General features: G+C 45.7%; 1 protein-coding gene across 1 annotated transcript in view; it reads left to right on the top strand.

Annotated features, from left to right (window-relative positions):
* Nucleotides 1-15,099, top strand: part of AXIN1 (axin 1) — a 486,191-nt gene that overhangs the window by 382,318 nt on the left and 88,774 nt on the right. The window contains exon 9 of the mRNA XM_069646773.1: nucleotides 4,942-5,109. Coding sequence (XP_069502874.1) covers nucleotides 4,942-5,109 — 168 coding nt within the window. The remainder of the gene's footprint in view (nucleotides 1-4,941; nucleotides 5,110-15,099) is intronic.

Genomic DNA, 15,099 nt, shown 5'->3' with positions numbered 1-15,099 from the left:
GTACAGGAAGGTCTCATAAAATCAATATTATAGTAGTTTTATTGTTATTATTGTTGTTTACACAGTTAAGGAATATTAAAAGGGCCCACGTAACAGATCCGCTGGCTGAGAAGGCATTACGCTCCTGAGGAGTCCATGTAAGCGTTACAGATGGGTGCTCCGTTTGAACCTTTGCACTCTTGTCCTTTGAGACTGTTGACCTTCAAGGCGGTTTTCTTGATCGCAGAGTGAGCGAGTTGCAGGCACTTTCGTCAATGCCACCCTTTACTTTGTTCCACAAGGATAGGGTTGTACTGAGAGTACGTTCTTCCTTCCTACCTAAGGTAGTGTCTGAGTTTCATTTGAGCCAGAAGGTGGTACTACCTGCTTTCTATCCTCCTCCCTATCCTAGTAAGGAAGAGGAGAGACTCCATAGATTGGACACTAGGAGAGCTTTGAGCTTTTATATTTCTAGGATATCCAGGGTCAGAGTGGACGACCAACTTTTTGTGGGGTATACTGGACACTGATTGGGCCAGGCTGTTACCAAACAGACCTTGTCCAGGTGGATTATCCTCACTATTGCTGAATGTTGCAGATCGCCTGGAAATGACCCTCCTGAGGGCTTGCGAGCTCACTCCACCAGCGTCGTGGCCACATCCACAGCCCTGCAACGGGGAGTTCCTGTTAAGAACATTTGTGATGCTGCAACGTGGTCTTCCATCCACACCTTTTGTCAAGCATTACTCCCTGGATACTTTCCATGGTCAAGATATGGCCTTTGGTAAAGCATTGCTTTATTCTGCCATCTGATTGGTTATATCTAAATTCTTCTCCCTCTTCCAATCACTGATACTGCTTTGGGAGTCTGTCAAAGATGTGGAATACGTTGGAGGACACAATCCATTCGAAGAACAAGTTACTTACCAACTGGTAATGTTCTTTCGACTGGATGTTCCTCCAACGTATTCCTCATCGCCCTCCCAGCCTGCCCCTTTGAAGAATTTCCTATGCTATTGTAGCTTGCGTTCCCATAAGGCAATGTGCAGTCAAGGATGCATTGTGTGCAGGTATGTCACGCGTTGTGGAGGGAAAAAACATGAACTGAGGCTACGGGTGCCGTGCGTGCTACTTATAACATCCGATGACTTCACCCTCGACGGAGGCCTTCGAGGGACATCGACCCGACGCCGTACGCCCTCTGCTGAAAAAATGGCCAAAGCAGCACAGCTGTGGACATTACATGTCAAAGATATGGAATACGTTGGAGGAACATCCAGTCGAAAGAACTTTACCGGTTGGTAAGTAACTTGTACGTCTTTATAACGGACTGTCTCAATTGAATTATTGTGTGGTATACTGGGTGGAATCCTTGAGGTTCTCTGTCCCACTCACACTGTCCTGTGAATAAGCCTTGACTGCTCATCCACATACCTTGATTGGGTTTTGGCTAACCTCTCAAGGCCTCCTGTTCACCTAGACCTCTAGGGCCCCTGTTCTGCGTCTGAGAGAATTCATGTAATAGACCAGGGAAGCACTGGACAAGAAAAGGATTGTCTTAAGAAGTATAACAAGTGCAAAAGTACTTACTTGCTGAAAGAATTAATGTGGTAACTATCTCTGTGAAAGAAGACGTTACACAGTGTCCTTAAGTTCTGCTTATTGAGTTGCATTGTGCACTCTATAAAGTATATAAGTTGCTTTACTTTCTTTGTATGGTGTTTCACCCCTTCTGAAAAGAAATACGTTTTGGTACTGTTTTATTGCTTAACTGAATGAGTGTAAAAGATTACCTATAGGGTTTAGCTACCGTGTGTTCTTCTTAAAGTTAAATTGAGTTTGGCTCCCCCTTCTGCTTTATACAGACCTAAAACAGTCCAGAAGTAAACACTTGTCTCATGAGTTGCTTGAAGCCCCTCTTAAAAGGTATATGGTTATTTAACTGGAATAGCTGCTGCTCTTCTGCAGTTGTAACATTTTGTTGTGCTTCCTCTGAAACTGCCTAGAGCATTTCCAAAATAGTCATGCGGTCCATTACTTACTTTAAGTTACCTTGGGTCTTCTTAAAGAGCAATTTGGTTATAGTTTCCTTGAATTACTGAGTGCATTCAGAAATAGTTATTGGGCCTCATTACAACCCAGGCGTTAAGGGGTTAACGGCGCCGTAAAAGGTGTCGGCGCCCTTAAACCCTTAACGCCTGATTACGAGGTCCCTTTGCGGGTTGCACTTTAACGCCTGCTTTTAGCAGGCGTTAAAAAACCAACCCGCAAAGGGACCTAGGAGCTAATTACGGCACCGTAATTCACGGTGCCGTAATTAGCGCCTTCCCCATTCCCATTGAGCCCTATGGGCCAAAAATGGGAATGGGAATGGGGAAGGGGCCATGGTGAATGGGGAATTACTGCCCCGCCAACCTTGGAATGGGGCAGTAATTCCGCCATTCACCATGGTGGATTCCGGCATGGACCATGGTGCTAATAGCACCATGGTCCACCTCCTGGGTTGTAATGAGGACCATTGTGTGTTAATACTTGTCACACTTAAGGCCTCTCCAGGAAGTATACAAGTTATTTTACTAACTCTGAACTGAGTTCTAAAAAGTAACAGGGTTGGTTTATCAAGTGATTTCTTAACTGATGTCTGACAGCGTCTACTACCCTTGAAAGTGTATCTAACCTGGCCTTATTCCCCAAGAATGGTATATTACTATAGTGAATGTATAAACTTAGGTTTGACTCACCTTGACTTGCTCCTCTAAATAAGGTTATTCCTTGGTTGGCATACCATAGGTATTGAGTTGTTTTTTGTGATTGTGTTTATATGATGTGATAGTACTTACCCAATAATTATCTTGTTTCACTTGTATTTAAATAAACCCTTTATTTTTCCAATACTTAGTGTTTCAGTGTTACTTTGGACCATATGTATTCTACAATTTCTTTGTACCAACGTACAGTCCTCTCTCCCTCCTAAGAGGAGCCTGGCTGCTCTGTCCATGCAATCGACATTCTCACGTGGTTCAGCCTTATAATAAGAGTGGAGCTTATGTACTGTCTCAGATGTATGGTTTTATGAAGCCCTTAGTTGAACTTCAGAATAACTGTCCTAACACCCTGTGACATGTTCATCTTTGTTCCCCATTTGTTTTCCATTCCTAGGGAAACAGTGTTCACTTATGCTGCTTTTGTTGGAAAGTGAAACCCCTTAATTTAACTCTCCCCCTGCCTATGAAAATACTGTCCTAGAGGTCCTTTTCCCCCATGTACTCTTTTCGAATACTGTATTTATCTACTCCATTTTTCTTCTATGTCACTGTTAGGACAGTTTTTCTGAAGTCCAACTAAGGGCTTAGTAAAACCATTCAACTGAGGCAGTACAAGACTCCACTCTTAGTATTAGGCTGTACCACCCGAGTTCATGGTAGCGTAGACAGAGCAGCCAGGCTTATTTTAGGATGGAGAGAGGGCTGTAGAATCAGTACAAATGAAATTGTAATACAAATGGTCCAAAGAAACACTATGTATGTAAAAAATAAATGATTTATTTAAATACAGGTAGGTCCAGATTATTCTAGGGGTAATTAAGTACTATCACACATTACATGAAATCACAATTATAAAAACACAACACTATACTTGAAGGTAGACAGACTAAAGTATAAAACTTATTTGAAATACCTAACAGTAGTTCTAGGGAAGTCAAAACCTTTTCATACACATTCAGTATAGGTCACACCTATTCTTGGCGAGTAAAAACCAATAGTTACTTTCACAATTACATGCAGTAATGCAAGGGCAGTAGGCCCTACCAGTTGTACAGTGACTCCCGGTACAAATCACATAATCAGTCAACTGGACAATATACATTTTGTGAATGGTGGAACACTTATTCCAGGTACAGTAAACACCTATAACTACTTTTGTGATAACACACAGTTATACTAGGTGAGTAAAACCTATGGATGTAATATTCAATTACAGGTGCTTTTTAGATCAGTGAATCAATCACTGATTGAGATAAGCAGTAACTCTGCTAACTTATTTTTGGATGGCACACAGCTCATTCAAGGTAAGTAAAACCCATATACTAAACCTTTGCATTTTGCTTACTTTTTAAGAGTATTCTGAATGCCAACAGTAAGGTTATAATGTCCCCAGCACCCTTATTACTGAAGTCACCTGTGGGTGTAGGTTGTGTCTGTGAGCCATCCCAAAAGGGCCTTGTCTGATTCAGAAACTCAAAGTGTACAGTATTGAAGTATATTTGTGTGTTACTATTCTATTGCTCCCTTCTGAAGAAGGCTTTATAACTGACTGAATACATTATTAATTGTTCATGCAAGAAACCTTGAGTGTAAAAGTTTATTTGAATACCTGTAACTGTGAATCTTTGTGTACCTCCACTACAGCTCACATTTCCCCTCTTGAGATAAGCCTGGCCGCTCAACACGCTACCAACACTGTGTAGTACAAGCTTATACCAAAGTTTGGGTTGCCCAGAGGGTACTGCATTCAAACCTTGCCTAATACACACTCAGGAGGGTCTACAACCACGTTTTAGCTCACTGTACCTTTCATAGAAGATAAATATCCGTTTGCATATCAGTCTAGTCCCACCCACTTAGGCAGTCCGGCACCGAAATGTTTAACAATTCTCCTCTGTACAAGAGTACCAACAGCTTCCCCATACACATGTTTCAGTCTAGCCTTGCCTCAACAGTGAGGTCAATCTGTGCTTCTCTAAGCACAGTGTTCAAGGGGTCCACGTCTGGATTACCCATGGTAATTTGGGGGTAAAACCACAAGTTCCTGAACATTTTACCGAGAACGGACACGGCCAAATAACCTGTTCTCAAGTTGACCTAATTCTTAATAATACCTTTCTTGTTTAAATGTAGCAGTTCACTCAGAACCATTGTAAATTGCAGTACATGCTCAATGATGATGTGTTCCCCGTTTCAGGTTCAAGCCTACAAAGAAGCTCTACAGCTGCACTGTACAACCCTGTGAGAACATTGTAGTAGCTTATTATTTCTGCGGAGAGCCCATACCTTACAGGACCATGGTCAAGGGGCGTGTGGTCACGCTGGGCCAGTTTAGGGAGCTGCTTACCAAGAAAGGCAATTACAGGTAAGACTATTCAATCTGGTGAATGAGATGTAAACTTGTCTGTGAACCCCAGCTTTTCACATTGGTGTATAAGATGGGGATGTCATTACCAAAGAGAATAACTTTACCTGCATTTTAAGAATTACTTGTCTGCACATGTCTTCTTGAGGTCAGATTAAGGTCAAGATGCTGTGTATTTACCCCACAGTACATTGTTATCCAAGTCCAGTGATTGCTGCATTTCCAAAATAAATTGCTTTTGGTCCTCCTCACCTGCAATTACATGTTGCATATTTTCGGTTTTAGGTCCCTGTTAGCACTGATTTTCTGTACTCTGGCCTCGTGGACAGATGTATAGAAGGCCAAGCTATATTATGACAGGGACAACTCCAGGAGCTGTAGCCAAACCAGTTAAAGGTAGCAAGGCGAGTGCTTTAGGCTAAGTCTCAAGAGGTGGTGAACTTGTAAGGGGTCCACAATGAGGACATTAGGAAAGATTTCAATTTTTGGGTTGTTTTCCCTCCAGTTGTGTACCCCCAACGTTTTGCTGTTTGTTGTCTGACCATCCTAGCCTGACTTTTGCCATTGGAGACCATCCTTCTGCTGTACTCCACTGGGCTTTTGTTCATTTTGTTATGGGGAAACTGATATGCCCTTAAGACAGTCAGTAATGGGAGACGTTGTTTCCCTTAGCCTTTCACTTTGTTGCTATTCTTTAGTAACATTTCAGTGCTCTGGGGTCCCTTTTTCATTTTTGAGGCCCTAGACACCCTCAAAAGATTTTTGGTGAATGTAGAAGTGTGCCTTGGACAGAGCTGGTGGCAGCTGTTACATTTCATGTATTTTCAACTCTTTTCAATGGTCCAAACCGTATTCACCGTGTTTGGCCCAGGACAGTGGGCAGTGCCTAAAATGGCCATGCCACAATGTCCTTTGTTCTGTCATTTGGCCATCTTGTCCCTTTGCCTTCCCCAGGTCGAGCAGACCTGGGAAATTCCTTATTTGGTCATGCAGATCCCCACTCAAAGCGAAGCTTTTGTGGGCTTCTGCATGCCTTGTGTGTGTTCCTCCAGGATGTGGGCTGGAGCTGTCTACTTCCAATACACATACTGGGGCCAAGGATGTCTGGTGTGCTGGATGACTGGTACCTCCGTGGTCCGTGACTGGTACACGTCTGGGTTGGCTGTATGTGAGCAGATCTCCTATTGGTTTCTCTTCGTTTTGGCGCAAAGGAGATTTTGGGTAAGAGAAGGCATATTACACCCATTCCACGTCGATCTTCTGAGTTCACACTGAACTTAGTAAAGGAGCCAAGTATCCTGAATCAACTAAGCAGACCCGTGGAACCGCTGGTGACCCGCTGGAAGGTTTGGCACCCTGAGCCCGCTGCTGTCCCGTCGGACCACCTGTTTTTCTGAACGAACCTAGAAGGCCTGCAAGGGGGCTTCAACCTATTGGAATAGTGGGACAAACTATTCTCGGCACCTCCAATTTAACCTGTAAGCGAGCCTCTTCGTAAGTGTTCCTGGACCGCCCAGTGAACTGACCACCTCATACGGGACCTTTGCCCTGGAACTGCTGCTGTCTCAGGTTTTTACTTGAGCATTTGGAGACTGTAAGCTCTGGGGATAAGGCACTCTCCCGCCAAGTTTCATACACCTAGCATTCCCAGGTCTGGAATTAGGAGAGTATGCCTGACCCCAAGCATACGCGGTCACCGTGTTGCACAGCTGTGGTGACGCACTTCGTGGGTGCCTTGCTGCTGTGCCCCCCCCCCCCCCCTGTCCCTGAAGAATCCCTGCAGCGGAATTGGCTTGATCCCTTCATCGGGAATGGAGAAATCCCCATTGTCCCGCCACAGAATCATTCCTCGAACGCATCCCCTGAAAGTCGCAGAACTGCGCAACTGCAGGATTTGAACCTGCAGCCAAAGTGGACTCGACTGCCGAAGTTTGGTCCGGAGTGCGCCGAGGGTCAGTGAGTACTTGCAACCCTTACCGGTGGCCCCTGGCGCATCCATCTATTTTTACACACGAGTGTCTCCTGAGGGCCACTCTTCTTTATCAAGGTAGCCGGTGCTACCTAGCTATTCCCAACTCTTGGATCCTGTTCTGCCCTCTTGGGGAGACCCTCCTTGAATAGTGGGAAGTTATTCTTCAGTGTCTATACCCACTTTTCTGAGTCGCTACAGCCCCTTGAAGAGACCCCGTTTTGACTCAACTGCACGATTGCGTGTGCCAGAACCGAAAGTACTTTTCAACTCAAGGCTCCACTCATCTTAGGGACTGGACTGCCTCTTAGGGTTTGAATTGTGACGAACGTCCTAAACGATATTCGCACTGTGACACCCCTTTCTTTACAGGTTGTGGATCAATACTGTGTACTATTCCTTTAGGCCATTGGTTACTGTATATATGTTTTCTAGATTAGTGTTGTGTTGGTTTTATTACTGCTTAATAATTACTTTGTGTTTGACTTAAAAGGCCTTTAATAAACGGGCACGGCTCAGACACTTCTATGGGGATTGTACTCCCGGCGACAAAGAGAAACACTCTCCACTCACTAAACACACAACCCCCGGCCAGTCTACGACAAAGTCGAAGCGGACCACAGTGCCAACCAGCACACTGGAAGTTTCGGTCGTGCCCACCGACCATAAGGATCGGCAGCCCTCGCCGCAGATGCGCCTAGCGACCGGGCACTCTCTAAATTGAAGGGCGCTACCCCCAATATTCAAAGTACCATTGAGACGCATCATAAGAAGGCGTCCGCCGATGACAAGTCGCCGGTTCCGCCGAAGACTACACAACCGCAGGCCCAGGCTACGTGTCTCCCTACTGCAGAGGACGTTACGGAAAGCATTGCGAGAATTGTTTCGGTGGACGCAGCGCTCCAGGTAAGGTGCGTACTAGGCCTTTCTACACATGAGCATCTTGTAAATACAACAGCATTATTATTTTTCTGTGTACATTTACACACAAGTTTAGAGCAGAGGGCAGTGCAAAGGTCAGGTTACTAGAAAGAAACCAGAAGGCTACTTTTGATTTTTATCTGCATGGATGTAATTGCAAGCCAGGGATAAATGCCTCTGAAACGTAATGTATTTCTCTGAAGCTACAGAAACAATTAAAGGTGTATTCTGCCACAATGCAGAAAGCTGCCACATCGTAATGATTTCCATACAGCTGTGCACACGTTGGCTGGATGTCACCTACATTTTACTCTCTTGCAAAGGAGAAATGTCATTTTTACTCTCTTAAAATCACATTTATTCTCACAGTTTAAAAATAGGGAGTTAAAATCCTCTCCTCAAAATCTTATCTTATCTCGAGCACTGGGCGGACGCTCGGAAGCAACAGTCAAAGGATTTGCTGACAACCACAGGAAAGCCCAAGGATTCGTCAAGATCCAAAGATAGGCAAAAAGAAATACCGGAACCCTCTGCCAAGCCTAAGGAGAAGCACAGGGACATGCAACCTCTGCCGGTTCTCTGGAAAGAGTTTTCAGAAGGTGAAGAAAGTATTTCTTCGGCGTTGAAACAAAAATCTCGACGTTTGGCGTCAGAGGATCGTACACAAGAACCCTTTTCACCTCTAGACCCCTCTGGGTCTTCTTTTTGGACTAGGGAAACAATGTGAGGGTTTTATGGAGAGGCTTGACAGGTTTGTAACCCTCTCAGAGCAATCCACCCCCAAAAGACCACGGGAAGAGAGCCTTTTGCCCCCTCTGGCTAAATTCCAAAGACTCTTTGATCCCTCTCAGGAGGTGGATGTGTACACTTAAGACCTCACTAAAGAGGAGGTCCCTGCAGACCCATACACTCAGGATGATGATCCTTTCATTGACCCTGAGGATATGCATGACCCCATACAGGGGTGGGAAGAAAACCCTGATATGGGTGACCCCCAGCCATGGCAGTCTCCTAATCCTTCACCAGATCCTGATGCCCTGTGTTTAGATTCCCCCCAGACCACCCCCACTAGACAGTCCTCTCCAGTGGACGATCAAATGACGTTCAACGCCATGTTGCGCAAAGCAGCAGAACATTTCAAGATCGCCACAGATGAAGCTGTTCCTGAGGCTGACTTCGTAGAGGACATTCTTAAAGAGAAACCTCCGGCCAGCCAGGCTATTCACCTACTAAACTCAATTAAAAAGCGTCTGGCTCCCTCGTTATTAACACCTGCCCTCACAAGAGCAGTTAATCAAAGGATAGAAAAATAATTTCGGCCTTCCCCCTCTGATCCCCTTTACATCAGAGGTCACTCCACTCCAGACTCACTGGTGGTGACCACTACCAGGAAAAGGGCTGGGGTTCCCCTGTCAACCAGGGAGGCACCCCCTGACAAGGAGTGTGCAAAACTCTACACCCTTGGAAAGAGGGTTATGGCTGCAGCAGCTTTTTCTACGCGCATCGCTAACGATACAACCTTATTAGCCAGCTATGCAGACGCTCAATGGGCCATGTTACAGGAAGGCCTGCAGGAGGTTCCTGAACCACTATGGACTCCATTTTGTCCACGGTAACCGAGGGCAGACAAGTAAACCAAAGTATCCTCAAAAACACTTTGGATGCCGCTGAGACAGCGGGTCGATCTTTGGCTCAGGGCACCGCCCTAAAAAGACACGCGTGGCTAAAACTCTGGGTTCAAACCAGAAACTCAAGCGTCACTCATAAATAAGCCATTGGAAGAGTCTAACCTGTTTGGAAAAGCAGTCGACAAAGCTCTAGAGACTGCAATGAAGGAGCATGACACCCTTAAAACGCTAGATCAAATCACACAAAAGACCTCCACAAGGCGAGGAACTGGGTCCAGACGCCTTTTTCGTGGCCAATGTTTCCCTCAAAACTAGTACACCTCGGGAAATAATTGGTCCTCTCCACAAGGAACCAGCGGATACACCGCCCAGTATCCCCAAATAGGTCAGCGTCGTGGGAAAGGAAGGGGCTGAAACTCTACCCTCAGAGGCTCTCCGGCCTCAGGTTCAAAATGGCCCGCAGATCTGAGTCCCCTCCCATGCCTCCCCGGTCGGGGGCTGGCTAACATCGCTTCTTCAGGCATGGGAGTGGATAACTACAGACCAGTGGGTACTGAAGACCGTGGCCCACGGGTACTGTATAGAGTTCTGCCGGTCCCCAAAGTTCAGACCTCCACACGCAAGACGACTGACGCCAGAACCTCTGCGCAGCCTCCTTCAGGTAGTCGAGACACTACAGGACAAAGGAGCCATAGAGGCCGTGCCTCTTCACAGGTAAACAAAGGTATTTATTCAGTGTGCTTACTTGTATCCAAAAAGGATCTCACCATGCGCCCTGTATTAGAGCTACACCCAGCGAACACATTTGTAAAGCCACAGAAGTTCTGCATGGTCACTCTGCAGGAAGTAATTCCCCTCCTCTCGCAGGGGGATTACATGGCAACATTGGACATGAAAGAAGCATACTTTCATATTTCAATGTTGCCGGAGCACAGAAAATACCTCAGATTTATGATACAAGACAAACATCAACTCAAGGTACTACCATTCGGAATAGCCTCTGCACTAAGGGTATTCACAAAGGTACTAGCAGTAGCAAAAGCACACCTCCGCAGGCAAACCATCCCAGTATATCCTTACCTCAACGACTGGCTCATAACATGGGACTCCTACAAAACATGTCTGTCAAATACCCAAGACACTATAAACCTTCTAATTAGCCTGGGATTCTTCATCAACGAGAAGAAATCCAGCTTAGACCCCAGTCAGGTCAAAGAATTCCTAAGGGCTCTAATTCGAACAAAGGACGGCCTCGTCTTCCCCTCCAACGAGAGGGTCCAAAACATGCTGTTTCAAATCCCTCAATATGTACCCAGTCGAGTGCGCAAAGCTATGAGACTGTTAGGAATGATGGCATCATGCATTTATTTGGTTCCTCACGCGTGCTTGCGCATGCGTCCAATGCAAGAGTGTTTCAACAGCCAATGGTGTCAGGCCAGCGGACAATGGGACGATTTAGTGGTTGTCTCACCAGCCCTCGTTCTCTCGCTGTGGTGGTGGTCGAGGGAAAACCTCCTAAAAGGGAAATCCTTCACCATTGCCGCAATGGAAGCCACTCTGACTACAGACGCCTCTCTCACAGGGTGGGGGGCTCACCTGCTTCAACAGACAGCGCACAGAGTTTGGTCGTCAGACATAGCATTCAATCACATAAACCTTTTGGAGCTGTTAGCAGTTTTCAAAGTGCTAAAGACCTTTCAGACACAATTTCAGGGAAAGACGGTCCTGATACTCACAGACAGCACAACGGCCATGTATTATCTGAACAAACAGGAAGGCACTCACCCTCCAGAGCTATCCAAACTGTCCAAAGAACATTTGGAAGTGGGCTCTCAAACACAAGATGTTCCTCCTGTCACAACATGTTCCAGGGGAACTCGGTCTTCTGGCAGAAGTACTCTGCTGCGATTTCCCACTACACATGGAGTATGAATGGCGATTACACAAAGACATAGTCTCCAACGTTTTCGCAGAATGGGGCTTCCCAGAGATCGACTTGTTTACAACTCTGGAGAATGCCAAGATTACGCCTCCAGGTACCCCCAAAACCGTTTCCAAGGGGAACAGACTCTGGATCAAATGGTCAGGGAAATTCGTTTACGCTTCACCCCCCGCCCCCGACTCCCTTACTCAGCAAGATAGTGCACAAGATGCACCAGGAACCAGTCACAATGATATTGATGGCTCCCATGTGGGCCCGCCAACCCCGGTTTGCTCATCTGATGGAGATGTCCCTATCTCTTCCAATGAAACTGCCTTGCCCGTACAACATGTCACAAGACAAGGGGGAGACACTTCACCCATACCCACAAACATTGAACTTAGCGGCCTGGCTCCTGAGGTCATAGAGTCCGGGCACTTGCAACTCCTCAGAGATGTATGGATATACTCAGGGAAGCAAGAAAATCTAACACACAATATTGCTATTCCAGTAAGTGGAAACGTTTTGTCTTCTGGTACAACTCTTAAGAGTATCAAACCCATTGACTGCTCTCCTACACATATTGTTTTGTACCTGACTCATTTACTTGACTCAGGCCTAGTCTTTAATTTGATAAAATTTCGCTTAGCCGCTCTTTCAGCCTACACTACATCACAACAAAAGGTGTTGTGGTGGAAGATACTAGTTATTAAGGCTTTCATGGAGGGAGTAAAAAGAATTCACCCTCCCATTTCTAACCCAGCTCCCGGATGGGACCTAAACGTGGTGTTGACTAGACTTATGGGGTCTCCTTTCGAGCCCATGCATAAAGCAAGTCTCAAAGATCTTAACTAAAAAACGGCCTTTTTAATAGCCATTACTTCCATTAGGAGAGTCGGTGAACTACAAGCGCTCTCAGTTCTAGACCGCTTTGTAACAGTTCACAGAGATAAGGTGGTTCTGCGCACTCACCCTAGGTGTGCGCCAAAATTAATTTCAAAGTTCCATGTGAACCAATCCATAGAACTACCAACGTTCTTTCAGAACCCCTCAAACATGGTAGAAAGAAGCCTGCACACACTGGATGTACGCAGAGCAGTCATGTTTTACATGGAAAGAACTCGACCACTAAGAAAAACGAATCCGTTTTTCGTTTCAGTGGCCACAGGTAGAGAGGGAGACCCTGTCTCCAAATCCACTATCTCTAAATGTTAATGTTAATGTTAAAGGACATTTGTACCACGCACTATCACCACCAAAGTGGTCTCCTGGCGCTCTAGCGGCTCTGAAAAAGGGGAGGAGAGGGGGTGGGTTAGTGGGAATAAGCTGGAAAAGTGCAAGAGAGCAGTGATGTGCTGTTGGCAGCCTCAGCCCGGTGGGTCCTTTGGCTGGGCTTGGGGTGTTTTATGGTCCGTAGTCGTCGTGTGCTGTTGTGCAAGTCTATGTGTGGTTTGTTTTGTTGTTGCATTGTTCTGAAGTTTGTGCGGATTGCTGCGTTTTAGGCTTGTGGTTGTATTTGGTTATAGTGTGAGAGGTGTATGCAGAGGGATGGAATTGTTAGTTGGTTGGTTAGTTGGCATTGCTGTCCTTGCAATTGTGGGATTCCATCTAGGTGCGGTACATGCTAACAGTCACATTTCTATATAGATGCGACGCAAGCTAACGTTCAGAATTCTAAGTGTGGTACATGCTAACAGTCACATTTCTATCTAGATGCGACGCAGGCTAGGTTCAGTATTTTAAGTGTGGTGCATGCTAAGAATCACATATGCTAACAATCACATGGATTGTCAAATGCATCACACTCTGTTACACTCTTGCTAAGAGAGAACTGCCCTTTAAGCCTAGAGCACATTCTACTCGAGGCACTGGGGCTTCCATAGCATTCATTGCAAATGTTCCCCTACAGTCCATTTGCAAAGCGGCAACCTGGAGTTCTGTACACACCTTTACAAAACACTATTGTCTAGACATTCATTCTAGGTCTGATTCTCAGATGGGACAAGCAGTACTAAGACATCTTTTCTCTATTGTTCCTTCTCAACTCCAACTCCGGGTACTGCTCGCTACTCTATGCACAGCATGTGATTCTAAGCAGATTAACAAGCATCAGAAGACATGCATTACATACCGTAAAAGCATTTCTAATGATTGTATCCGCTTAGATTCACATGCGCCCACCCTTCCTCCCCGCTCGGATGGAAGAAACGGACGTCTTACTACTTTCTCACTTTTCTGTACTCACTCATGATAGTTATAGGCTCCCTCACGGCAGAAAAAATACAATCGGCGGGACCACGAGGCGTGAGGGATTTTGGGTACACTACACGTCACGTTAGGGATAGTGTTACAGACACGCCCATGTCGACGTCCCCTTTCGATTCTCGAAAGACAAGTTGCAATACTCCGCGGTGACCACTGGATGTCAAACTATATGCACAGCATGATGATTGTAAGTAATGCATGTCATATTTTGTATATACACCTGACTGAGTAATTTGTGGTATCGTTTTCTGTGTGTGCTTATTGTGGGCTTTCGCTCACCCTCACCCCTCCTGAGACCTATTCTTGACCGCTGCAGATGCTACTGTTATTGATCTGGCTTGTTCAGAAGGTTACCCTGTTCCAAGAAACTAGGCAGGCCTTCTGACCCTCTGCCCACCAGGTCAGAGTTCAGTAATCGTCTTAACAGTGCACACCGTGAAATAGTCAAGGAACACACAGACAAACAGGTATAAAAATACTTCTTTACTTATGGCCCACTAACACAGTGAAAAATTACTAGTAACAGATATTTATCACTCAATACTAAACATTAGATACATATATGCAATTTCTGGAGTAGGGCAAACTACATATCAAACCCCTGTAAAGCAAGGTACAGATTAGTATTTGCACTACTAATCCACAGATATTCAGACCTAACTTCATATGTCCATGCCTAAGATGTATGGGGCCTTGTGCCCAAAATTTCAGCAAAGTTCCATGCAGTTGTGTGATGCTGGAAAAAATGAATGTAGGGTCTCTGGGGTCCAGCGAAAAGTTCCAAGTGTCAGTGGACGAGTTAAACTAGCTAACAAATGTGTTCCCAATTTACTGAGTGCTGGTGTAAATACGCAATGGCAAAGCCAAAGTAATCTAAACGTTTCTTGAAGTTCCAAACTTTTAAAGGGAGTAGGGGTTCTGTTAAGTATTGGTACACCTCACCCCCCCCGTACTCTGATTCTTCACAGGACTTGGCAGGTAGATTGAAGAAGTTCCAAGTTCGCCAGCCCTTGATTCCCAGGGGTTGCAGGTTGTAGCAGCTCTCCAATCAGTTTCTCCCAGTTGAAGAATGCATCAGAACTTGATGCATGGCCCCGGTCAGGACAGGTATGGACACAGGTAAGCAGTTCCGGATGATGGCTACCGATGCACGTCAACGCAAAGGGATTCACTTGTCATGGTCAGACTTTCACTCCTATCTCGTGTCCCCTTGATGCTAGGACCGTGGAAATTGCACAAGCTGAAGATCCCCCAAGTTCCAGGCCCCAACTCGGAACGGCGACATC

This window comes from Ambystoma mexicanum, chromosome 2q (assembly GCF_040938575.1).
Source record: "Ambystoma mexicanum isolate Mex_15411 chromosome 2q, UKY_AmexF1_1, whole genome shotgun sequence".
NCBI classification, from domain to species: Eukaryota; Metazoa; Chordata; class Amphibia; order Caudata; family Ambystomatidae; genus Ambystoma; species Ambystoma mexicanum.
Note: the sequence above shows the minus strand (reverse complement) of the source record. Positions and strands in the feature narration are given on the sequence as shown.